The 27,091-nt window shown below is 40.3% G+C and overlaps 2 protein-coding genes across 2 annotated transcripts in view; one reads left to right on the plus strand and one right to left on the minus strand.

The window, feature by feature from the left end:
* Nucleotides 1-1,224: 1,224 nt before the first annotated feature.
* On the plus strand, nucleotides 1,225-9,721 carry SLC2A8 (solute carrier family 2 member 8; the record flags this gene model as incomplete). Its single annotated transcript, XM_082009090.1, has 10 exons — nucleotides 1,225-1,283; nucleotides 1,507-1,666; nucleotides 2,410-2,616; nucleotides 4,638-4,737; nucleotides 6,021-6,232; nucleotides 6,936-7,079; nucleotides 7,632-7,740; nucleotides 8,525-8,698; nucleotides 9,263-9,408; nucleotides 9,584-9,721. The coding sequence occupies 10 exons, from the start codon at nucleotides 1,225-1,227 to the stop codon at nucleotides 9,719-9,721; spliced, it is 1,449 nt and encodes a 482-aa protein (XP_081865216.1).
* A 7,149-nt stretch (nucleotides 9,722-16,870) lies between these two features.
* Nucleotides 16,871-27,091, minus strand: part of GARNL3 (GTPase activating Rap/RanGAP domain like 3) — a gene marked incomplete at its 3' end in the record, with an annotated part of 38,781 nt that continues 28,560 nt past the window's right edge. Inside the window, exons 19-28 of the mRNA XM_082008882.1 lie at nucleotides 26,639-26,755; nucleotides 25,779-25,951; nucleotides 25,352-25,510; nucleotides 23,248-23,314; nucleotides 21,174-21,281; nucleotides 20,619-20,737; nucleotides 20,047-20,182; nucleotides 18,194-18,403; nucleotides 17,770-17,881; nucleotides 16,871-17,027 (exon numbers count right to left, since the gene is read on the minus strand). Coding sequence (XP_081865008.1) covers nucleotides 16,871-17,027; nucleotides 17,770-17,881; nucleotides 18,194-18,403; nucleotides 20,047-20,182; nucleotides 20,619-20,737; nucleotides 21,174-21,281; nucleotides 23,248-23,314; nucleotides 25,352-25,510; nucleotides 25,779-25,951; nucleotides 26,639-26,755 — 1,358 coding nt within the window. The remainder of the gene's footprint in view (nucleotides 17,028-17,769; nucleotides 17,882-18,193; nucleotides 18,404-20,046; nucleotides 20,183-20,618; nucleotides 20,738-21,173; nucleotides 21,282-23,247; nucleotides 23,315-25,351; nucleotides 25,511-25,778; nucleotides 25,952-26,638; nucleotides 26,756-27,091) is intronic.

Consider the following 27,091-nt stretch of genomic DNA (forward strand, 5'->3'; position numbering starts at 1 on the left):
CTCCCAAACCCAAAGAATTGAGGAATCTGAGTGGGAGTCAATAACATGTTTATTCCTATACAGACATTTTACCTTCATAGAAAAAAATCTCACACACCTCTTAACATCGCATAGTAGTACAGAAAAGTACAGTCTTCACTACAAAAGGCTGCACATGGCATGCAATTGTTGATAAAAACCACAACAAAGTACTGGGTGTCAAATGCACAGAAACGGCTGCTGCTATCAAGTCACAAATCTATACATTAACTTTTACAGCTGACAGCACTTACCAGCTTTCCTCAGCACATATGGCAGAGAATATATTTGCCGTTCTAACAAGCATGTGTTCTCTTTGAAACAAACAAAAATTTCTAACAGGCTCCCTATGAATAAAAAATAGGTGAGCTCTAAGGCGTTTGCTGTATTCAATGTATGACACTAATACTGAAATCAAGGGCTGCTCTGAGGCCCCGAAACCGGTACTGTAAGCTACATGCACGACGCTCTTTTCTAGGTGTTATCCAGCAAGCCCAATCCGCTCCCCCCGCCCACTCCCATATACCTCCGCACGCAAAAGGCACGGCGGGGAATGGAGACTTTCAAGCGACGCTGCTGCCGACAGCTGCCGGCGCCGCTCGCCCGAGTCCCGTGGGCCGCGGCGCTCACCTCAGGTAGCGGCCAGGCGCGGAGCGTCCTTCGGGAAGCAGACGCCACGGCTCGCGCGGCCCCCGAGAGCCCGGCGTGGGCTGGGGCTTCCCTGCGGCCATCGCTCCCACAGCAGGACAGGCTGCCAGCACTTCCGCGGCCCGCACCACAACCTGCGGGCACCCGCGACAGACGGTCACCCTCGGATGGGACAGGGCGCCTTAGCCACACCCGGCGCGGGAAGGGAGGGGCTGGGTGAGCCCCGCACCGCAACCCCTGCGCCGGGCGAACCGGCCGGTACCTGGAGCAAAGGCGCTCCCTAGAACCCCCTTGCTCTCCGTAGTGAGGCAGCTTCCGGCGCACCCGCTAGACGTCATCATTCCCCGCTGCCACACTCTACCGTTTCCGTCTGGGCGGAGTCTTCGAGCGCCGCCACGGGCACCGTCGTCGAGGCGTCTTCGCTGCCCTGCTCTGCCGTCTGCTACCGCTGCCCGCACGATCTGGACGGAGACCGCGGCCGGGCGCGCGGCTTGTAGCGGCTGCCCGTGGAGAAGTGTCTGGGGCTGGCCGTGCTGAGGCGCTTCCCGCAGGCAGGGCATGGCTGCAGAGGAGTCTCGCTGCCTGCTGAGTTACCCCGTTTCGGACTCTTACTCTAGGTGAGCGCGGGCGCCGCGACCCGCCGCTCTGGCGGGCTTGGGGACAGTGCTGACCTCCTTGGAGCTCAGCCGCAGCCGACAGTGGGGGGCGGCCGAGGCGAGTTCTGGGTCGAGCCCTCTGCCAGGCCTGCCTGAGCGTTACCGGCCCTACTAAAGGGCCGGAGCTGGGGCGGGAAGCGGGAGGTGGGGGCAGCGTGATCCTTGTCGGCCTCTTCTGCCTCAGAGTGCAGAACAAGAAGCTGTACCTCGCCACGTTCGCCGCTGTCCTGGGACCACTTAGCTTTGGCTTCGTGCTAGGCTATAGCTCACCTGTTATTCCAGAGTTGACGAAAATCAACGATCCTAAATTAAGATTGGACAGCAATCAAGCCTCGTGGTTTGCGGTAGGTCTCTGTATGATGCATTACCATTACATGATCTCACTTGAAAGCATAGGTCAATAAGATGCTGCTTATGTGATGGGGTCTTACCCCTTTTAATGAGGGTAAATGCAGTTCTTAATAATGGAATCCATTTTTTTCCTAAACTCAGTGATTGATTCAAATTTTTCCTAAGTAACAGTGCTGTTATGCTCTGATACCTCTCAGTTAGCATATATTAATAAATGCCCCTAATATTTGAACCAATTTCTAGTGCTAAAATGTCTTCCAACCATTCTCATGTTTCTCAGCTGAACCTGTTAAGGGACCACAGAAAATAAACTTTTTAATAAATTAGTCCAATCCATCAACGTGGGTAATATTTGCTTTTTGGATACAGGCTGGACTTCAGGTTAGTGAAGATAACAAATTCTTCAGGGCTTTAAAACAGTTTGAAAGGCCAGTTTGTGAATGGACAGCTTTGTAGACAGATTAGGAAAGTTACTGCTGCTTTTTTTTTTCTTCTTCATTGAAAGTGTTTTGCATGTAATATGAAAATGACTTGCTGTTCAGTTGTGGTGAGTAGTGCTTCTTGACTATGTTTTGATTAAGAAGTTAATGTTTATTTTGATTTTCAAAACACCTGTATACTCTTGCATTTTTTTTTTTGAAGCTGCTATTCACTTTTCAAGATTTTAAAAGAAATTTCTGTCTCATTTATTTTTATATGTGTATAATAATGGGGTTTTTTTACTTGTTTTTTGAAGTCAGTAGTAACATTAGGAGCTGCTGCTGGAGGAATACTAGGAGGCTATCTTGTGGATAAAGTTGGGAGAAAGCTGAGTCTAATGATATGCTCAATACCATATGTTTTTGGATATATAGTCATCATATCTGCTCAGAATGTTTGGATGCTTTATTTTGGACGAATGCTGACAGGCGTAGCCAGTGGAATTACTTCACTTGTTGTTCCGGTAAGCAAGATGTTTTTCTGTGTGTGTGTGCGTTTGTGGGCTTTTTTGTTTCTTTTTCCATAGAAGTATTATAGGTGACTTGGGTGAAGTAACTGTAGCCAAGGCAGTTTGTGGATTTAGAAAAAAATTATTTTTATAGGATCATATTTCACTTCGTTTTAATAATGAAGGAAATATAAATTTTGTTTCTTTTAGTGGCACTTCTGTGCTATGCATTCCTGATACAGTAATGTGATCTTTCATATTATTAGTCTTTTAATTTCATAGAATAGATTGGGTTGGAAGGGACCTTTTACGGTCATCTAGTCCAACCCCCCTGCAATGAGCAGGGACATCTTCAACTAGATCAGGTTGCACAGAGCCTCATCCAACCTGACCTTGAATGTTTCCAGGGACGGGGCATCGACCACCTCTCCAGGCACCCTGTTCCAGTGTTTCACCACTCTCATCATAAAAAGATTCTTCCTTGTATCTAGCCTGAATCTACCACCTTCTTTTAGTTGAAAATCATTACCCCTTGTCCAGTCACTACAGGCCCTGCTAAAATGTCTGTCCGCTTCTTTCCTATAGGCTCTATTTAAGCCCTGGAAGGCTGCAATAACGTCTCCCCGGAGCCTTCTCTTCTCCAGGCTGAACAACCCCAACTCTCGCAACCTGTCCTCATAGGAGGGGTGTTCTATCCCTCTGATCGTTTTTGTGGCCCTCCTCTGGACCTGCTCCAACAGGTGGTGAGGGCTCCAGAGCTGGATGCAGTGTGCCAGGTGGGGTCTCACCAGAAAGGAGTAGAGGGGCAGAATCCCCTCCCTTGACCTGCTGGCCACACTACTTTTGATGCAGCCCAGGACATGGTTGGCCTTCTGGGCTGCGAGCGCATATTGCTGGCTCTTGTCCAGCTTTTCATCCACCAGTACCCCCAAATCCTTCTCGGCAGGGCTGCACTCAATCCCTTCATCCCCCAGCCTGTACTGATACCAAGGGTTGCTCGACCCAGGTGCAGGACTTCTGTACTTGGCCTTGTTCAATGTCATGAGGTTCACATGGGCCCATTCCTTGAGCTTGTCCAGGTCCCTCTGGATGGCATCCCATCCCTCAGGCGTGTCAACCGCACCACTCAGCTTGGTGAAATCTTCAAACTTGCTGAGGGTGCCCTTGATCACACTGCCTGTGTCATTAATGAAGATATTACAGAGTACAGGACCCAGTACAGACCCCTGAGGGACACCACTCGTCACCAATCTCTATCTGGACATTGAGCTGTTGCCCACTACCCTCGGGGTGCAACCATCCAATGTAAGTCCTCATCCACCGAAGTCTCCACCTGTCAAATCCATCTCTCCAATTTAGAGAGAAGGATGTTGTGGGGGTTCCTGTCAAAGGCCTTACAGAAGTCCAGATGGATGACATCGGTAGCTTTTCCCTTGTCCACTGATGTGGTCACTCCATCCTAGAAGGCCACTAGGTTGGTCAGGCAGGACTTGCCCTTGGTGAAGCTATGCTGACTGTCTCGAATCACCTCCGTGTCCTCCCTGTGCCTTAGCACTGCTTCCAGGAGGAGGTGTTTCATGATTGTCCCAGGTAGAGAGGTGAGGCTGACAGGTCGGTAGTTCCCAGGGTCCTCCTTGCTACCCTTTTTAAAAAATGGGTGCAGTGTTTCCCTTTTTCCAGTTGCTGGGGACTTCACCTGACTCCCATGTTTTTTCAAATATCACGGAGATTAGCTTGGTAACTACATCTGCCAATTACCTCAGGACTCTGGGATGCATCTCATCAGGTCCCATAGACTTGCGCATGTTCAGCTTCCTCAGATGGTCATGAACATGTTCTTCTTTTACAGTGGGAGCCAATATACATTGCTAAGATGATACTTCTTTTACTCAATCCATTTTATTGAGGCTTTTTTTTTTTTAAGGAAGGAAGTTACTAGGAAATACATCTGTGTTTTTTCAGAAATGGATTACTGATCAAGCCCTTGATCCAAAATTGGATACAAGTAATTATTCGTTTTTCTCGCTGTGTTTTAGGTGTATATATCTGAAGTATCTCATTCTAAAGTCCGTGGTATGCTTGGCTCTTGTGTTCAGTTGATGGTGGTGACTGGCATACTGGGAGCCTACATTGCAGGTATTGGGGTTAGGGCTCTAGGTTACAAAAAAGAATTAGTACATTGTGGTGGGTTGACCCTGGCTGGATGCCAGGTGCCCACCGATGCTGCTCTATCACTCCCTTCCTCAGCTGGACAGAGAAGAGAAGATATAATGAAAGGCTTGTGGGTTGAGATAAGGACAGGGAGAGATCATTCACTAATTACTGTCATGGGCAAGACAGACTTGACTTGGGGAAATTAGTTTAGTTTATTACCAATCAAATCAGAGTCCGATAATGAGAAATAAAGCCAAATCTTAAAACATCTTCCCCGCATCCCTTTCTTCTTCCTGGGCTCAACTTTACTCCTGAATGCTCTCCTTTCTTCCACCCAGTGGCGCAGGGGGACAGGGAATGGGGGTTGTGGTCAGTTCGTCACATGTTGTCTCTGCCGCTCCTCCCTCCTCAGGGGGAGGACTCCTCACACTCTTGCCCTGCTCCAGCATGGAGTCCCTCCTATGGGGGAGACAGTTCTCCGTGAACTTCAACATGAGTCCTTCCCACGGGCTGCAATTCTTCACAAACTGCTCCATTGTGGGTCACTTCCACGGGGTGCTGTCCTTCAGGAACAGACTGCTCCAGTGTGGGTCCCCCACGGGTCCCAAGTCCTGCCAGCAAACCTGCTCCAACATGGGCTCCTCTCTCCACGGGGCCACAGGTCCTGCCGGGAGCCTGCTGTGGCATGGGCCTCCCATGGGGTCACAGTCTCCTTCAGGCATCCACCTGCTCTGGCAGGGGGTCCTCCCCGGGCTGCAGGTGGAGATCTGCTCCAGCATGGGGCTCCATGGGCTGCAGGGGGACAGCCTGCCTCACCATGGTGTTCGCTGTGGCCTGCAGGGGAATCTCTGCTCTGCTGCCTGCAGCACCTCCCCGCCTTCCTTCTTCACTGACCTTGGTGTCTTCAGAGTTCTCTCACATATTCTCACTCCTCTCTCCAGCTGCAATTGCACAGTTCCTCCCCTCGCCCCCCCTTCTTATATACGTTATTACTGAGGCACTACCACCGTTGCTGATGGACTCAGCCTTGGCCAGTGGTGGGGCCATCTTGGAGCCAGCTGGCACTGGCTCAGAGATAGAGGAAGCTTCATAAAAGCCACCCCTGTAGTCCTCTCCCCCTGCTACCAAAACCTTGCCACGCAAACCCAATACATACATGTAATGAAAGAACTACACTGAAGAACTGAAAGTAAATGTTAATTTGTTTGTGCAACTAATAGTTGTACAATTATTTGTTCATAGTCCTCTTTCTTTCCGTTACCCAGGAATAACACTGAAATGGCGTTGGCTGGCAGTGTTGTGTTCTTTTCCATCCTGCGTAATGCTGTTGTTCATGTCCTTCATGCCTGAAACACCGAGATTTCTGCTGAATCGGAACAAACGCTCAGAAGCCATAGCTTCTTTGCACTTTCTGCGGGGACCACATGCGGACCATGAATGGGAATGTGGGCAGATTGAAGCCAGTGTTCAGGAGGAGGTGATGAGAATCTGGTTGCTGTTAAAAAGCTTTTTGTATGGAGATAACATCTGAAAGCATATAACGTAATTAAAAGGGTTTTACCAAAGCTTGTTTAATAGCCTTTTCTACAAACAGTGTTCCAAATGATACTCAAGAAGCAAGTGAGATTCTTTGAATCTTTTTCCTCTACCTTTCAGCTGCATCTGCTATCCACTGTCGGCCTGCCATCAGTGTACATGAGTAGCAGTGGGGCTTGTGATCTTGTTAGTTGTATGACAGCTATCTAGTTTTTTGCTTTATTTAGCAATTTTGTAGGATTGTTCAACACCTCTAACACTAATTTCCTATTGCTTGTGTTGTATGAATGCATTTTTTCTTGCATCTCTAAAAGCATCATTTAGCCTCTTGTGACATGTGTGCTTAAATAGGCAGGTCTAATCATTGAAATTCGGTTTCTGCAAAGCATAGATTCATTCATGTTAACTCTCTCTACTGTCAATTTCTGTCTCTAGAACCTGAGAAAAGGGGAAAAATGCTTTTCTGGAATTCTTTAATACTTCAAATCTCAACATTTTTACTGCTAAGGTGCTTAGTTTTGCTAAAGGGGGATTGGGAAACTGAATTTGAACGGATTGAAATGTTCTGAGGAGGTTTGTTAGTTTTGTTCTTCGATTTAAAAAGTGAAAATTTTCACTAAATCATTGCTTCATCTTTTTAACAGGGACTGAATATCTCTGAGTTTAAGAATCCCTCAATCTACAAACCACTTCTTATTGGTGTGGCTCTAATGTTCTTCCAGCAAGTAACAGGCATTAATGCAGTTATGTTTTATGCAGAAACTATCTTTGAAGATGCAAACTTCAAGGTAATCAGGGTGTGTTTCCAAACTGACAAATGTCTGTCAGTTTAGTCAGTGCTATAGTAAGTCTAAAACACATAAAAAACTGACTTGATAATGATCCTGCCTGTGTCATAAATAACAGGGTTTGGGTTTTAGTGGGCTTTTTTGGTTTGTATTCTGGATACTTTCGTGATTGTGTTACTCTGGTGTACCTGAATGTTCTGGGTTTTTTCTGGGGGGGAAGTATGGTTTACTGGTCTGAAACATTTGATACTGATAGAAATTCCTCTTACAGTCATCTTCCCATATAATTTTTTTAATTAGAGTTGCAAATGCAGTGTTTCAGAGAAGGTGAAACTCTAGGAGTTGTGGCTTATTTTAGTTTATTAAGAGGCCAGTATGTTGTGTTAGTTGGTGATGTCTTCTCCCACCTTGTTATCTTCCCCCACCATTAACGTCTGTGGCATAGTTTGTTGTCTTTCAGATTCAAGAAACAAATGCATTTGTAATGCTTGATAAATGATCCTCTTACCAGCCTGAAAGAGCAAATTCTTGCTACCTCTTACTTTATTTCAGGACAGCAGAATGGCTTCTGTTGTTGTGGGTTCCATACAAGTATGTTTCACTGCTGTGGCTGCACTTATCGTAGATAAAACTGGACGAAAAGTGCTGCTTTACGTATCTGGTAAAACATGTTACTGAATTTTTTCAATAAGACGACACTGTTTGATATCACATACAGTAATTTTTAACTGTTAAGTTAAAAATTAAGTTGGTATTAAGTATTGCAATTTATGCATTTTTAAGTAGTTTGGTTATATAAATATATATTTATATGAGTATTTCTAATTTGATATAACTATAGACTTAAAATTATAAGAGGAAACTATCATGTTATATGTACATTGTAGATGGAACCCCTTGAAACTACATATGGCTATCTTTTTGTCTTCTTACCAGGCCAGTTTTTATTTTGATATAGCTATGTCACCAAGACAATTCTTACTATCGTGATAATTTTTCTGCTTAGTAAGATTCAATGTCATGATACATTCCCATACCCAAGTTGTCAACAAACAGCTCCTTCAAAGTAATCTCTGTGGCTGCTGCTACTTTCATGGTACATTGTGGTGTTCAGTTATACTGAACTATGTATTTTAACTATAGTTAAAAATTTTAACTTTACAAGTAAATGAGCTAAAGAAAACTTATTCTGTTTGATATAGTTGTTGTCTTGCACACTCAATAGTAATGACTGCTGTCAAGACTGTATTGTTTGGTTACTGTTTAGAATGCTTGTGTAGCGTCTTCCACTCCTGTCAAGGCCAGTGTTTATTTCCAAGAACAGTATCTTTTAAGAAACACCTCTGTGAGGGCCAGCATATCTTATCTTCGGCTGACCAACTGTGTCTCTCAGAAGAATACCCAAGTGGCAACCAGTGACAACTTGGTTATTGTCTACTTTTCAGGGATAATCATGGCTGTCAGTACTGCATTGTTCGGGCTTTACTTTAAAATGGTCCTTCCAAGTGAAAACAACTCATCAAATCCTGATGTATGGTCCACTCTAAACTCAGCCTCCTCAGGAGCAGAAAGCAGCATATCCTGGCTTGCAGTAGTGAGCCTAGGGCTCTTTGTTGCTGGTAAGTGGAACAGGCCTCTAAGCAGCCATTACACAAAACTCAAACTGTCTGATGAATGTGACATTTTTGTTCCATTTTTTCACATTATTGATGAATGGAAATGAGTTATGACTTTGAGAGACCTTTTCACGGTATAATGCAAAGCTGGGCTGAGTGTTCACAACCCTGGTGATAGAGCTAGCAGCTTAGTTAAGCCAATTCCCTGGAAAATGACTTTATACCTTCTTGTGCTAATAGTAATTTCTCAGGTTAAACTGCTTTACAGCAGCAGTTAGAAACAAAGTCATTTTTTAAGCGTACCACTTCAGAGACCTGATGGTAAGAAGTTCTGCTCATTAAGAATATTCTTGTAATGAATTTGATGTAAAATGCACTAATGTTTACCATGCTGCCTGAAAGTAACTTATGCTTTTTCCTTCTGGTAGCAGTACTGTTTTACTGGAATCATCCAAGAACCTAGAGTGAAAACTGCATCCCCCTTACTTAACTAACTTGAGCATCATTCAGTCTTCCGTTTTAATACATACTTAACTTGTATTTCTTCTCTTCTGTTTGTAATTGCAGGTTTTGCCGTTGGCTGGGGTCCGGTTCCATGGCTGGTGATATCTGAAATCTTCCCACTTAAAGCTAGAGGCATATCAAGTGGTGCTTGTGTGTTAACAAACTGGGTTATGGCCTTCTTGGTAACCAAAGAATTTAATGATTTTATAGTAAGCATCATAAATTATAATCCAAAGTTTCTTTTCCTAGGGAAATTTATCAAAGATGCTCCTGAGAGAGCCTTGAGCCGTAGTCTTCTCTGGCAATACAGAACTGTAGTTGTACAATAATGAACTGTAATAATGTGGTGTAATAATGTGTTTTTTGCTGTTTCCCTTCCCTCAGGGTTTCTTAACATCCTATGGCACGTTCTGGCTCTTCTCTGCCTTCTGCTGCCTCAATGTAACTTTTACAGCCTTTCATGTTCCTGAAACAAAAGGACAGACCCTGGAACAAATTGAGGCCTACTTCAGAAGATCTTAAGGCTTTTTATATTGATATGAAACCTGCACACCATGAGTTATGGTGCTATGGTTAAGACTAACTGCACGATGTGGCAGACATCTAAGTTACTAAACTTGGTATCAAATAGTTTTAATGAATTTTGTAAAAGTTGAATTCTGTTTTTAAAAAAAATCTGTGGGGATCTGCATACTCCCTGTAGTAAATCTCCCTTGTGCGGGTCTTGGACATATTCTTTTTCTTTGATTCCTGTGTTCTTTTCACCTGGTGCAGACTGACTATAATGGCCAAATAAGAATGTTAAATGTATTGGCCAGTATTTTTTTTCCAAGATGTAAATTAAGATATAATTTTGTAAATAAATAAGTTAAATCTCCTTGCTCCACTTTACCTTTCCCTTGATGGCACATGTTACAGTAAAGCAATGAATGAGATAGCCTGCCTAATGTTAATTTCAGACTGCAGTACTTTTAACTTGTGTTGCTGCTACTATTTCTGGGATGCCTGACCACGGAGTAAGTCTTCTGAATGCTTGCCTTTCCTGGGTGTTAGTGTTAAGTTAGCATTATTTTTCCTTTTGCTGTGTGGGCTAGGAACGCATTTAAATCACAAGAAGGATTGTAGCTCTTAGGAGAATGTACTTCAGAATTCAGGAAAGAGCATTGCTTTTTCAAAAGGAATTACAAGGTCTTGTAGACAGCAAGAATATGCTCTTAGCCAGAAAAGGAGAAAAACTCTGTTTTATAGTGTTAATTTAAGAGGTAAAGATCTCTAACTGGACCAGGTCTCTGAAAGTCTAAAAGATGCCTGGAAACACAAACCAATGCTGGATTATAGTTCTTGTCAAAGATGGGGTCATGCTTGAGACAAACACCATTCTCACAGGCATGATATAGCACTTAAATGAATGACATCTCTGAAACAAAATTTCTAGAGAACTCAAATGGAAACAGTAATCCAGAGCTGTCAGCAATAGTGTACTACCTCCTGTCTTTTTAATGTCTTGTCTCATGAACCAAATTTGGAAAAACCATTAGTTCTGCATGTGTGAAAGAAGTGAGGTCAAATTCATGGTTTATTACATATGAAGGAATAAATAATCTGTTACTCCTTCACAATGGTGATAAATGGCACTTAAAACAGTTCCAGCTGTGATAGGACTGTTTCTATTTGGATGTCACATCTAAAACACAAACCATACACACTGTCACATTAAAAACAATGGTAATTAATACATTGGCATTTAGGAGCAGTGGTAGATAAAGAGTTGTTGATCACAAATGTAGCAACAGTCTTAACAATATGCAATTACTGAATTACAAAGCTAACATTCAAAGACTTAGTTAAAACTGACATTCCAGGTTGATAACACTTTTTGCATAAACCTTTAGAGACACAACATTTTCCATTCAGCCAGAGAAATACCTAATAGACCTATAAATAAATATGCAGAAAATAATATCTTAAATTTTCTCTTCCAATTAATTTCCAATAGCAAACAGGAGTCGGTCACTTGAAGGTCAGCAACAAAGTGAAGCTGCTAGGCCGTATACAGGCTGGTGAAGTTGCTGTGCTCAACTAATGAGTAAAAATACTTTCTAACCTGCATGCAAGTACAGATGTTTGCTGCATACTGTCATATGAACTTTCCCGTATTGTTAATATCAGGTTCTCAGGCTTAGCCTATCTGAGAAAATACTGTTTTAACAGAATTAGCAAGCACTGTGCATATGAACCATGACATCAAATTGTTAATAAGGACAATAGTATGGTACTCATTTTGATACACAGAAGGCAACAAAAATGATTCTGAAATACCTTATCACTTGTAAATGGGATTTCGCCCCCCGCCTTGTAAGATTGCAATACTTTAGATTCCTATGTATGCTTAGGACTTTTAATCCCTTAAAACGTGTGGTAGAAATTACAAATATATACACATACATTTGTGTGTATATATTAAAAACCACATCCAAACCCAAAGGATTATATACCTCAAATGCAGACTAAGCCAAAAGCTCTGGGAAAGGTGCTTGCATCTGTTAAGCATAAGTTATAGATGCACACCTTTAAGAAAACATGCATGAACACAAATCCATGGCTTGGTATATAGAATGGCAGGAAGGAAATGTCTGGAGCAGCAATCTTGACTATATGTAACTGGCTATGTAATAGTGTTACACTTCACACAGGTGGTGCCTGTTCCCTGCCCTATTAAGAATTGCTTAAATATAGCTGACTGGTCTAGTACTACAAAAAAAATTAAAATATGTATTTTAATTTGAATCTACCACTCAATTACAAATGCTTGCACATGTATAGAAATAGTCACATGAAGGCAAACAGCAAACCTGCTATTCATTCTGGGTGCCACTTGCCTCCTGTATGTTATGCATTGCAAAAAACTGAAAACAACTAACCAACCAAAAAACCACACAACACCTCCCCATGCCCCAAGAAACCAAACCAAACAAACAAAACAAAAAATGCACCCCAGCACCAAACCAGGAAGGGACACTAATCACAACAGGTCCTACTTGTTTCTTACAAACCAGGAAACTAAAGGTATCCATACATCCATTCACCCTAGAGCCCTGATCTCTCGCTACCATAAATAGCACTTAGCCCTTTCAAGTTGCATGTGGGTGTTTAGCTCTCCTTACAAGGAAGTGTTTTGTTACTTTCAAACATTTATAAAATTTATGTGTACTGCATGGCCTCTAGAGGAAAGAGCTGGACAAAAATGATTGTGAGTCTGCAACAGCTCCTAAAGCCCAAGCCACATAGACCTTGGGAAGGGCTGCATATTATGTGTGTGTGAAAGAATTAACTTAGCTCGTGTGTCTCAGGGGTCTTGAGTCCTAGTCACACTTCAAAGCTGTAGTGGGGGTTTATATCCATGCTGTAATGCAAACGCAGCACAAAGATGAGGAGTAGCTCAAAATGTTGCATTTTGAGTCTGTCTGAACAGACTCAACATGCAACAACATGGCACTGAACAACCTGACAGTGATGCTCTTTTGAACAGAGGTGTGTGGGTGTTGGTACTGGACTAGATGATCTGCAGTGGTACCTTCCACCCTCAACTATTCTGTCATTCCATGTGTCATTACCCATGCTAGTGAGGAGGCACGAGTACATTCTAAATTAACTGCCTGTACAGTCTAATGCTTGCACCAAAGTAAATGACATTCCTATAATTTCGTCAAACTAAGGCACAGTGCTGAAGTGGTGACAATACCATTAGCCAGGAGGGGGTAAGAGCCCCGTCTCCTCCGAAAAAATCCATCATGTTGGGATAAAATCTTTCTTGCAGAAACTTATCTGTTGTAAAAGTCCAGAACAGGCCTTCAGTTGAGCTTAGCTTGATAGCAAGTGTTCAACTTGGTAACAATTCTTCCTTCATGGAAATAATTTCTGCCATCCATCTGTAGCAAGATTTTTCAGTATTCCTCTCTATTAGAACAACACCCATCTCACACAGCTGTAGATTCAAAGATTACCTTTTTTCTCATCCCTGCAATGGTCGGCCAACACCAAGAATGCAGGTTAAAAACAGCTTTAACATAACATGTGAAAGTAGGAAGGGTTGTGCTTAAGGTAGACATGGCTACAATTTGTGCCCAAGACTACTTCCTAAGTTTTAATGAGCAGATGCATGCACATGCTGGAAAAGCAGAAGGGAAATAACATGGCTGTAAGGCTGGAGTGAATTACAGTAATAGCTGTCCATCCCAGTAGCCTTCCAGCAAACCTTGTCATCTGATACTGATCTTAAGTAGGAGAGGTTGCATAGATGTATAAATACCTTGCCCTTTATAAATGATGTACAAGAGCTCACATATCAATACCACCAGTTGTCTTTTGTTTTGATTTTAATTAGCAGTCTGAATGGTATGGATCTAAGACAATATTTTGAGAGAAACAATGGCTAGAAGCTAGTTCAGAGTATGCCAACTCATCACACTGAGGCATGTAACTCATGGAAATCTGATGAGACTGTTAAAAGCCCACAGAAACCACAGCCTTATACCGTGGATGTTTGTCCAGCTGTGCCAGCAATTTCACACTATTGTGTGATATTTTGTCTTTTGATACAGTAAATGTGATAAAGACATTCACAGAATTTGGTTCTTGTGGCTTGTGTCAAACAAAATTGGGACAGTATTACCGTGTTCTCTGCCTTCTACTTTTACTCTGCGCTGCTCTGATACAGAAAGTAGGTAGTAAACTATATATTAAATGACCCTAAAGCCTCAGCTACCCTCTCTAGGTGTCATGTAAACCAAACTACTTTGCCTGATCCCTCCCAACTTCTTTTGCTAGGTCTAATATTATCCCTAGGTCCCTGCAAGACATGCTGATTAATTACAGAAGCAAAAACTCAAGAAGTGGCAAACTTGTTAAGGCACTTACTTACTGCATACATGAGGAATGAAGACAAGTAATTTTTCTCCAGGGTTCAGATCCTTCCTGTCCTATATGAGTAATAGTCTGTTAGGTTTGGTAGTTCCCATTGTGACCTGTGTAACAGCTCGCACCTGACCCATTAAGTCAAGCTATAGCATAAAATTCAGGTGGGAGGTGGACAGGGAGGCAGTTGCTGGGCTTCCTTCTTCAAACTATACCACCATCCTGTTCTAGATAAGTACCATGAAGCTAGTCAGATCTGGTTTTGTATAGCTTAAGCAGTCAATTAATCTGTACTCCTTACAGTCCTTTTGCTGCTTGCTTGTTAGTATTTGCTAGATGTTGTCAATGCTGTGATTACAGGTGGAGCTTCAAAGGTTCTCACACACACACGCTCTCTTGCTTTACGGCAATACTTTACAGCAACTGCTGTGGTTCCTGTTAAGGCAAGTAACTCTTGCTTTGTGGCCCCTCCTTCTATAATCGTCTTGGTTATGATGCAAATGACACATCTGTATGCATCCTGACTACCATCATAGCCAGCAGTCAAGCTTTCTGCCAAGCCTTTCTCATTCTTCTTGATCTCCCCAGAGCTCCATCTCTAAGGCTTGTCTTTCAGGATACCTAAATGTGTTTGTTCAGGTTCTTCAAAACAAGTTTTAAAATCTCCATATATTGCTTCAACTGCTATCGGAACTATGGTTTAGTCGTGTTAAATCATGCCAGAATAGCACAGGTGAACATTGCTATATATTTAAAATCTGATATCCTAACAGTGCAAAGTAAAGTTTCCAGTTAAAATTGCATTTTAACTAAAGCCCCAATTTTGCTAGAGTCTTCAAAAACACTCACATAGCAGAAATTAAATACTGCATCGAGAAATCAAGTTTATGGAAAAAGGTGATACTTTTGCTTTCCAAAAACATCTAAGTGCTCCCTAAAGTGGATTCAGAAAGTCCACAGAAGTGTTTACAACTTCTGGGAGAATAAGCACCGTGTGATACTTTCCGACTGACTTTTTTAAACCTTAGATACCCAGACAAATAGGACAGGGTAAATTAAAACAGTCTCTGGAACTACCATTCTCAAAAAGAATTACAAGTTCTTGCAAAGACTTTGAGCTGGCACTTCCTTTTAGATGCTTATTAAGGTTCACCCCACAAATCTATGGGTGTAAAGATACTAAAATAATAGCAGCCACTGGTAAATACTGCTTCTACTCCTAGATTAATTACTGTTGAAAATATTGCTCCTTTCCTTGATCAGCCATTCCAGTTGAGAGTAAGAAGTGATCCTTTCAGATAAGGCCTTGCATATTTTCTTGGATGGAGCAACTAAGCCATTACAATAAACGGGGCAAAAAATACTTTGCAAAAACACTTTTACATTCAGACAAGCCGAAGCAAAAGTAACACATCTCCAGATGGTCGTGCCTGGACAGAAAGTGACATCATGACACATGAATGGTATTACAAAATAAAATCAAGGATACTGAAGTATTTCTACATACTAAGACATACTTGCTAATAAATCCAAAATCTTCATATATAAAAAGCCTGGAAGCATCACGCTTTCATGAAACAAAATAAACAAACAAAAAATCCAAACAAAACAAAACCCTTTCAAAATACTGTCCAAAGTTGATTTTTGGCATAGAGGAAAGGTTTAAAAAAACAAGTAAGTTTTAAACACAAAACCCTGTCTTTTAACATAACAAAAGATGTGAGATAACTATTGCATCATAGAAAAGTGGATTCTTAGCAGTGAAATTTCATTCTGGATCCAGTTAGAAAAATATGATTATCTAGAATAATGACTTCTACTGTTGGTGCAAGAGCAGACAACAGCTAATGCTGATGCCTGCATTGGAATCTTTGTGTAGTCAGAAAGAAAATCAGAGGTTGGCTCTTCTGCCTGTAATGGGATAATCTGTAGGTGCACTACAGTAACAGTTTTCCAGTAGATAGAGAAATACGGTTGGGTTTTTTGTTTGTGGGTTTTTGTTTTGTTTTTTTTTTTTTAAACTTCCAATTCTTAGGGAATATTTTGAAAGTTCATGTTTTCTATAAAAAGTCTACCTGATCAAGGATTCTTAATGCCAAAACAGTTTTCAAGTTTCTCTAAAAAATGAGTATAGACAGGCCAGAGCAAAGAAAGCAGCATCTTCATATCTTACCTCATCTTTATAGAACATCCTTGATTCTTCAGCAAACATATCACAGCTGCATCATTTCAAGGACAGACTGCACTGTTTGGAAAGACCTGGTCTGCAAGTCTTTTTTTTTGTTGTTTTGTTTTGTTTGGTTTTTTGAAGACTGAAAAACCAAAAGGAGTGATTTATGTTTGTTATAGAATTCCTCCTCCCACACGACATACACTGTTGTAAAACAATTCATGATAGTAATAACAGCAATTAACTTAGCTTAATATCATTCAGGTACTTCAAATTATAAGAAGCTCAGAACAAGTAATACTTCTTATTTACTTCAGTTTCAACCTAAATCTCTCATTCATTACCTACTGTTAGAATGCCACAAAAAGTAATGGTTCATTAACTGAGAAAAGAAAACATACCTATGTCAAAGATATAAGCATCACCAAATCAGGCTGAGCTAGCCAGAACAACATGGGTTCTATAAAGATTAACCACCAACACCTCCAGCCACATTTTACACTAGAAGCAGTGCTTGTGACATTCCCACAGAGCTCACAGAGTTGTAAGAAAATGTGAAGTAAGGAAGAAAGGTTTTAAGACTGTCTTTACTTCAAGTCAATGGTGTCTTCATCATATAAAGAAATCAGCTGAAATGGATAGCTAGATGGTGAGCTCTCCTCCCTGTTTGCTAAAGTATCGGGATCTGAACTAGTGGAAAGATGACGTCCTTCAGAATAGCTTTCAAAAGAGCTTGAGATTAACCTGAAAAGAGGAAGACAAAAGTTACTAAAAAAAATACACAGATCAGGGCAAGTAGGATCAATGGCTATTTCTAGATTCAGTCAAGTTATCCTAAAGACAGACACAGACCACTAAAACTAAGTTTCTCCCTGTTTTACTCTGCTGAGAATCCTCAAAAGGCGATGTTAATGAAGCCTGCTGCCTAATTAATTTCCAAATAGTGAAATACATCAAATATGGTTTTACATTGCAGCAGATTTTTTGTTTGTTTTGTTAATCTCAGTCTACTGTATGTTGGCTGAATTCTGCCACTACTCTACACAAACATAGGTTGTGAAAACAAGAGAATGGCAGTGGGGACAGGTAAGCAGAGCCAAACAGACAAATGCTATGGTGTTTCTTTGCAAAACTTATTCTGGAAATAGCAACACAAGAGCATATGAAAAAACCAGCAAGCGAGCCTGCACAGTGCAAATGTAGTCGTCCAAATCCTAACAACAGGCTCAACTGCAGCAGGTCCCTATAAAATCCCATTTAGTCGTGCTTTGCTCATTAACCCATCTTTAACAAAAAGTATAATAATTTCAGTACTTCTAGCATTCAGATACTCCAATAAACACATTAGCATGAAATTCAGATTGGTATACAAATGTCTCAATCAGCCCCATGCCAACTGAGATAAGCATGAACAGGTTGAAAAACAATCAATTCTGAAAACATTTACAGTCTAACTTAGTTTCTTTTCTAAAGCCAGTATATTTACCTGTCACTACTAGTTGATCTTATTGCTCCCTGCTTGGGATCTGACTGTCTTCGAGGAACCTTTTTCTGCTTCTGCGCACTTTCTGTCTTGGGTATAGGCTCATCCAAGAGGCCTCAATAAAGGAATAAAAGACTTAATACTCTCAACGGAAAATAAAGCATTCATGGAAACATTAAGGTACCTGTTGCTGGTTTCCGTTATTAAGTAAATAGTTTCTACCTGGCTTAGAATATGGTCACCTTAATTATGATCAGACACTGGCTAGACTATTTGTAAATAATGTTTTCTCACAGTTTCATTTGTTTGTTAATACTCCTATTTATGAATACTGGTTGCATGTTACAAATCTGATTGTGATGGTCCAAACATTAGAAATTACATACTTGGCAATCAATATATGCACTGAAGAATGAGGAGAGTTTACCCAGCAATTCTTTACGTGTTCTGCTTGCAATTTCTTTAATTTCCATACGAGATAAGGATAGTGAGTGAGTAACTGGAAGAGAGGCAATGCCACTGGATGTTGTGGTAGTGATGACCTTGGGAGCCAAAGGTGACTTCAGAGGTCGTTCAATGCTTCGCCCAACGAGATTACTGAGAGGAATTTTGTACAGGTTTTTGCATGGAGCTTCAACTGAAACACAGAAAGAAAAAGAATGTTATACTTTCACCATAGAGTAAGTTCTTCATACTTCCAAATGAAAAGTTATACTCATTGTGCTGGGTGCTTTTTAACTGAAATAACAAAAATCCTCCTTGCCCCAGAGATCTTTCAATATAAATAGGCTAGGAGGAGGAAGAAATACAACCACATTGTGCAGACCTGCAATTTGACTTAGAGAGAAAAAGAAGATTGACTCTTTGAGATGTTATGAATCAGCAGTGGAACCAGAAAGTAAATTTACATGTCCTGAGGCTGGTATTCTGACTATCACACCATGACTCTGCACTCTGTGCAATATTCTCCATGTATTTCAATATGTTGTAAGTATATTGGAGCCTGGATCCCAAGTGGTTTAAATTACGGCTCCTCTTCTTAGGTGACATAAAATACCATGTGTTTTCCTAATTCCTAGAAAAAACCTAAACAATTTACCATCAAATAGCACTGCCTTTTAAAAACTGAAATTGTGATTCCTTTCTCCTTTCTCCTTTCTCCTTCTGCCAACAGTACAGCAGCAGATTCAAGTGAGGAAGATATACATACATCTTGCATTGTGTAGTTGATATTCCCTTGTTTCTCCATTATTGTTCCCGTATAGACTGATTGTTCGCAGATCATGATATACTAAATGGACTGGGCAAACTCGTTCTAGGCTAGAACTTCTTGCTTTTGGTTTGCAACAGAGCTTTAACCATCCAATGGCTGTTTAGCTTATCTTAAATGAAAGGAATGGTGTCTGTGAAATCTCAAGTTTTCCAACAATTTTCTACCTCTTTTTGCATTATTAGTCTTGGCCATGTTGCCAAAGATTCATCAAGCTACTGAAGCTTAACTCCTCTCCTCCTACAGAAATTTCAAAGATTTCTTCAAAACAGTGCTACCATGCATTCAGAAGAGATACTGTGAGGCACAAGCTCAGGCAGGTGCTCCATATCTGTGGATAAATACCTGAAGTACTGTGTTCAGCTCTGGAGCCCTCAGCACAGGAAAGACATGGACCTGTTGGAGCAGGTCCAGAGGAGGCCACAAAAACAATTAGAGGGATGGAACACCTCTCATGAAGAAAAGCTGAAAGAGTTGTGGTTATTCAGCCTGGAGAAGAAAAGGCTCCAGGGAGACCTTATTGCAGCCTTTCAGTACTTAAAGGGGGCTTATAAGAAAGATGGGGACAGACTTTTTAGCAGGGCCTGTTGTGACAGGACAAGGGGTAATGGTTTTGAACTAAAAGTTCAAATCAAAAGGATTTGAACCAGATACATGGAAGAAGTTTTTTTATGATGAGGGTGGTGAAACACTGGAACAGGTTGCCTGGAGAGGTGGTACATGCCACATCCCTGGAGACATTCAAGGTCAGGTTTGACGGGGCTCTGAGCAACCTGATCTAGTTGACGATGTCCCTGCTCATTGCAGGGATTAGATGACCTTTAAGTGTCCCTTCTAACCCAAACTATTCTATGACAAATAGAAAACCTCTGTCTTCCAGACTCTTAGCTAGGAACTCAAAAATCTTTTACCTGATCAATTTCGTCTTACTAAAGATCAGCTGTAGTGAGATGTGATAGCTGTTGGAATGATCAGAAATTGTTATTCAAGCTGCCTGGAAGATGCCTTACCTTCTAGAGAAGAAAGAGGACCTTCTGGCATTTCATAAGCTGTTGGTGTTTGCGGAGAACTCCTTGAACTCATTTCCTTAGAGCTGCTGTCAGATGATCCACTTACTGCAGCAGTGGCTTTAAAATAAATATCTGACTGAAATGACAAGTAACTCATCATTAGTATAGCAAGACTTTCTTAACCATCTTCTGAGTAAGAGCTCAAATGCTTGTCCACTATGTTCTATTGCCACTATTGCTGTATCATTGCTAAGTCAACTAAGGTTGATCATGGAAAGGTTATCCCACTATAAGTGGAGGGAACATCTGTGATGTTGAAGATAGCTTTTCCCCATAAACAGTCAAATATCTCTGATCCGCATTACTGTGGGCAATAAAGGACAGCAAGATCAATTCTGATTCTCTTTGTACCATATATAAACTAAGAGCACACAGGTGAACAGTTACCACAGATCAAGTAGCACATGTTTCAGTTTTGGTTTGTCTGGTTTTTGGCTGCAGCAAAACTTTTAATGCAATTTAGATCCCAACATATCACAGAAATAGTCAAACATGATTTTCCTGTGTCTTACCCTTGATGCTACAAGTTGAAGCTCAGGCACAACTGCTGTGTGGACTAAGTTCCCATTCACCACTAATCGGATCTCAATGGAGTCAGTAGTGAAGGCAAGGATATAGGGGAAAGCACAGACTGCAATGAAACAAAAATTATTTGGCAAGGAAAAATGGTTGATGTAAATATTTCTTGGATACTCCGTGAAAACTGTTCTTGAGTATCTGACCTCTTCTGGCATCCCCCTTTCCTATGAAAAGGGTTGTCTAACATACTGATGGACATTGAGCTACATCAAGCCTGAAGAAAACTTCACTCTCCATGCCTGGCAGAACATAGACTGAATGGAAAATGAGAAACAGAAAAAAAGAAACAAAAGTTCAGCAAAGGAAGTACTTGTCATCAAGGGTCCACTTTTAAAAATTATCATATGCAGAAACTTAGCTAAAGTGGTACCATGAATGTAACATGCTTATTCCTAGCACACATACTGTAATTCTACTAATAGCCAAGTGCAAGCCTAAATGGTAATTCAAAAAACCTGCCATCTAGTAAAAAAGATTTATTTTCTTACCAACAGCATAAGGAACTTGATTCCAGCTGAAGTGGAAGTCATAAGCTGATGGCTGGATCAGTGGAGAACCTCCATTGAAAGGATATACCTTTCTGTATTGGCAAACATCTGTAATAACAAAAAAAGCAGCATCCATCACCTTACACTACAAGTGACAAACACCAACTTTATAGGCAGATTTTGCAGAAGTGTGGACATTACATACATAATAAAACATTTATGTAGAAGTCCGTCTATCTAAACAGATAAAGGAGATGTGCTTCCTCTGCAAACACAGCATTTGAAAGATCAAAGGAAAGATCGACATTTGAATAAGTTGTCATATTTCACAAAGTAAGTATTATTCTGTTTCAACAGTTATCAGTTCCTTACCTTGTCTACAGATAGAGGAATAATCAAGAAAAAAAAATTAGAAAGCAGTGTCAGCAGAACTGTATCTCTCTGTCCGAAAGAACTGCCCTTCAAGCAGCCATATGCTAGCACAGTTTACGTTCTTTGAAGGTTGTTATACACACGGGATATTATAGATGCCAAGACTTTGTTAAGCATATAACTTGTGAACCTACTTCTTAGCTGCTCTAAGTCCACTGATTCTGAAATTAACAGTCTTTGTATGAGTCAGACATGAATGCTGGCTTATAATTTCATAGATCTGGATAATGGGGCACTTAACCTTCCAGTGCCAACAGATTTTTCTTTAAACACATGCACTAGTGCTGATCAAACATCTATTAAAGTTCAGGACTTGAGAAGTTCTATCAGCAAACAATAAGAAATCTGAAAGATGAGATGCAATTTCAATCATCTTTTTTTCTTCACAAGCTCATATGAATGTACTGGGGGCTCCAGGTAAACATTTACGACTGTCTCAAATATGTGCTGCTTCCAGCTCTTTTATATTTTTTTTCCCTGTAATTGAGGTCCTTATAGACAAAAATGTATTACAGGTGTTTTTCTAAATACAAACTTAGGACACTGCCAAATCCTGTGTATTCATATTTGTTCTATGATGATACTTTCAGAATTATAAAACTCTCTAAAGAACAAACGTAAATTTCCCTGTGATACTGTCCTAGAAATAGGAGTTCAAATCACTGCAAGCCCATGCAGCACCTTTATTTCAACTTTAAGATCAGCTAATTTTGTTAGCTTTGGCTCAGCAATGGGTCTATTAGAAGGGAACTGATTCCGTGCAGAAATATAGGTGGGAATTCACTATGCTCTGTCAGGTAGCTTTTTGGTTCTGAAGCAGTGCTAAGTGAATCAGAACCAGGTAGGATCTGGCAAGCTACCAGAACCAATAAGACCTCATAAGAGTGTAGAAAGATATAATTTAGAGACACTTAAAACTTGCTCTGTGGTACTAATCTGATAGCCAGTGCTAGAACATAGGTGTATTTATCCTGTCTCCATCAAGTTCACTTTGGAGAGGCAAACAGGACACTCCTTCTGCAACAGAGAAAGCTGTGCCTTGTCCTTCAGCATTGCCTCATAAAGGCTGCTTCATGCTAAGAGCTTCTATTTTCATCAGGATCGGAAGAAAAAGTACCTGCATACTGCAGAGAAGAGCATATGCGTGTTATATCCAAGGCCGTCTTATAAAAGGAGATTGAGAGAATTACAATGAAATAATGCAACAGTGCCAAGAAGTAGATGGAAGAAAAAGCACAAAGACAGAATATGACAGCACCCAGGGAAAAAGGAGTGGAATGCTAAATTGTACATGTCTTGAAAATACCTAGTAAGTGTGTAACTACCTAAAGAATGAGGTAGATCTGAAGAAATAGGACTTTTGAGAGTAAGGTGATAACATCTATAAATATATGGATACACATCTATACACCTGAAATTAAAACCTAACAGCTAGTATGTCTAAATTCAACATACCCTGCAATAAAATCATACCTCAATTTCTAGTCTTTCTAATATACATTTAAATTAAAAAGAACTTATATTGAAAAACTTTCTGTGAAAGACTGAAATTTATTTTAAGACAAAGATCTAGACTCCAATGAAAAAAGAATTACATATGCAGATTGAGGTATTCCATTTTCGGTCTTCCCTAAATACTTACAGTTATAACACAACAGTAGACCAGCTTCACCATCTTCATATACATCAATAGCTGCAACAAAATTAACCTGCAATGATAATGGAAAAAGGTAATGAGCAGGCAGCAGATACTCAGGTTATTACAACCAGGTTTTGACTAACAAGGAATACAATCAATTGGGGGAGTGCACAGCTACAGATAAAAGAAAAAAAGAAGAAAAAAAGTTAAAAAAAAAAAAGGAATTTTTCAAATGCAACCTCTTTTGTGATTAATTTTCAGGATGCTCTCAGGATGGAAATCGATTTCTTTTGTATTCAGTTCTGTACAGTACTGAATATTCAATACCACACCCATAGTATAAAGCAACAAAAACTTACATAACTTATTTGGCAATACAAATTTTGGGAAATTGGGTGAGTTCAGGACAGCTGTGAATCAACACAATATGCTAAAAATAACAATTCTTTTAAAAAAAGTGAAATCTAAAAAGCTCCATTGCAGATCATGACTAGCAAAAAGATCAGACGCACCAACTATTGGTTCAAAACCACTAACGCTTACAGAGGTTCATAGGGATATACTTAAGGATTACTGAATAGGCTGAATTTAGAAACTGAGAACCAAAGCTGGATAAATCACAGTATTTTTTACATAGCATAAGGCTGCATAAATTCTCATATTTCAACTCTGTAGTTGTCTTTTACATTTAGATTAAAAAACCCAAACCAGCCATAAAAAGTAGGGTACTTGTTCAGGAAATGAGATCTTATTAGTGAAATACATAAGATTACATTAAAGAAGTGCTTCCCAGACCACATTTACTACTTGGGCAGGGAGAGGGGTTAGAGACCAATTCCATGAACAGCAGTTCTTTCACCTTCCTTTGTACAACACACTAGATGTTCACCTCTTGATTTAAGATTACTGTATAGGTCAAAAACTGTTAAACAGACCTGGAAGTTTATGTATGTATACCAAATACATTTTGACCCATCCTTTGTAGTGACTGAAAGCCACTTCTGTTCTGCTACCCATGGAAATAATTTGGTGTCCCACTTGAACATCACAAAAATCACTGGCTCAGCTCATACTAATTGTCTGCTTTGTTTTTGTTCTCAAAGGAACTAAGGATTCCTGGGGAGAAGAGGAACCAGGGTGGTGGTGGTGATGGTGGTGGCACCCCCATACTTTACTTCTAGTTCCTCCTCATCTGGATTAACAGTTTTCCAGTGCTGTGGAGAAGCTTACACTTTATTTCCCATGCTAGGAGTACCATACCTCTTCATCGTCAGATCTGAATAAAAATACAGATGATTTAAAAAGAAAATAACCTATCGACAAGAACCCTCAAATGAAAAGCATAGTCCCATATCTCATTAGGAGGAAAAGAGTCAGTTAAAAACAACAACAAAAAAGACTAACTGTGCAAAATCTTCCCTTTTTTTTGGTCTAAAGCTATATGTCCACATCCATATTTAGAAACAATTAAAATTATCTGATTTTCAGAGATGCTGAAGATCATTATCTTCGCAGCAGGTAATACTGGAGCTCTTTTCTGAAAATCAGGACATTTGTTTAAATGCCTATTTGTTTATATAACCCTATGTCCTAGTTAGAAAGATTCAGTTAATTTATTAGTTGATTGGGCAGCAGTTTCTTAAATAGAACTAAAAGCTACGTGTAAATATGTTAGCCTTAGTACATGCAAATAGGCAAATCTGAATGAGATACGGGTGGCCAACAACTCAAGTTATTTTGCTGCAATTTCTTAAACAATTAAACACTGAGACAACAAAGGAAACACAAAAGGAAAACTACTGATGAAGAAAGGAGAATAATTAATTTATACTGACAGCAATATTCCAGAGCCTGAAACACAGGCTCTTTCCTAACGTGTCATACCTTATATAACTACTTATCTTGGGAGTGACTGTTAATCACGTATCCCAAAAGGAACACGTATCGCAGAGTCCCTTAAAGCAGAGGTTATAGAATTGAAAAGTAAGAGACATGAGGATCTCCATAAATTACACTCCCAAGAGGTCTGCACAGGATCCGCTGAGTCTGCAAGAAATTACGTTCAGTGTGGTTCTGCAAGAAAATAGTTTCAACGACAAAAACTTACCTTGTTTGTTTCAACATGATGCAATCTATAGGACTCCCCAGTGCTCTCATTAACTAAATCAAACTGATGCCGATATGCTACGCAGATCATATTGTCACTGTCTTCAGTAGGTCCATCCACCAGTGTCATAACCACTGGAGGGTCAGAAAGGCATATTTCCTATAAATGTAAATAACAGAATTATTCTCTTTTTCAAGCTCCTACTGTGGGCGCTGCAGGTACTCCATAAATTTAAAACAATGTTTTAATATATTTACACAATCGTGAAAAAGAACAAGCAGAAACATGTAACTCCATCATAAGGCTTCTCACTTTTATTTGTTTGGAGATTCAGGAATATAAAAACGCATGCTCTTTGTCTTTCTCCCCTGCAGTAGCTGAGTGCTGCCCAGTCTGTTAAGGTAATTAGCGATTAAATTACACATACCCGGATGTACTGGAACTCTTCTACTGGAGATTCAGATGATGATAGCTGAGAGCTGCTGGTTAAACTGTTGCGTGGATGATATTTCTTTGTGACGAGAAGTAGTTTGTTCCGAATAGCCACAACGATCCTCAGTTCGCTGCCGTGGTGAGTATTAATGGCATACAAATGGCAACCTGAGGAAATAATGCTCTAGATCATAAGTATTTGGGGTAGGGTCGGCTTTTTTTGTTCTGTATTTTTATGATGATTACTATAATGGGGCTCTGATGCATGACTTAGCAACACAGAATTACAAACCTCCCAACAGGATAACATTAACTTCTAGAAAAAGATAAAAGGCTATGGTTCTTTTGAAATCTATTTTTCCCCTTACTCCTTTTGCAAGTAAAGACTAAATACATGGATTTTTACTATTCTGCAGGTTCCAGCTTTCCAAAGCAGCTTGCTTCTGAAGGCCAGAAAATGTTTACATCTACTAAAATAATCATCAACACCCAAACTAATCTACACATTACTATTTAACAGAGATTTGCCAGTGTTCTCCCACCTTAAAATGTCCTTTATTTCAGTCTCACATCCCTGCATAACTGTCTTCATACCCCTCAATCCTGAAAGCAGCATATCTATTTTTCTCTAGAGCTTTTAATCAGTAACATGGTATTTTTACAAAGTTCTAAAATGTCATGCTGGACTATACCACACTTATTTTGACATATAAGCTTAACAAAGTTTGAATTGACTGTCTAGAGAAAAAACTAAAGGTGAACACCTACAACTGCCTCAGGGAAGCTAATAAGCCCCTGGCAACTACAGGCATCATATCACAGTGGATGTTTTTAAGCAAAGGATAATCAAATCACCTTTTGTTCTCTCCAGTTTATTTTCTCTGCAGTCGTATTTGCTCCTTATCATTTGCTTTGTTTCTATATCTTTTTGGACAGCACTGAGTCTGAAGACAAGGAGACGAGAGTCTTTCCCTGAAGGATGAAGAGAGTCAGGAAACAGGAAGTTAAAAAAAGATGTCAGTAATTTGAAATTAATACTTCCAAAGAGAAGCAGCACCTATCAAACAGAGCAAAAATAAACTAAGCATACTGCTTCTCTGAGGATGAGCCAAAATGTCATACAAGACTGCTTATGAACTCCTTAGGCTTTAGAATTCTAGTAACCAACCCCTTCAGTTCAGTAGCTGAGTTCCCCCAAGGGGGGATGGACTAGATGACCTTTAAAGGTCCCTTCCAACCCAAAGATTCTATGATTCTATGATCAGGTGGTGCTGCAGCAAAGAATGATCTTATAAGACCTTCAAAACA

This window comes from Phaethon aethereus, assembly GCF_964289735.1.
Source record: "Phaethon aethereus genome assembly, chromosome: 20".
NCBI lineage: Eukaryota > Metazoa > Chordata > Aves > Phaethontiformes > Phaethontidae > Phaethon > Phaethon aethereus.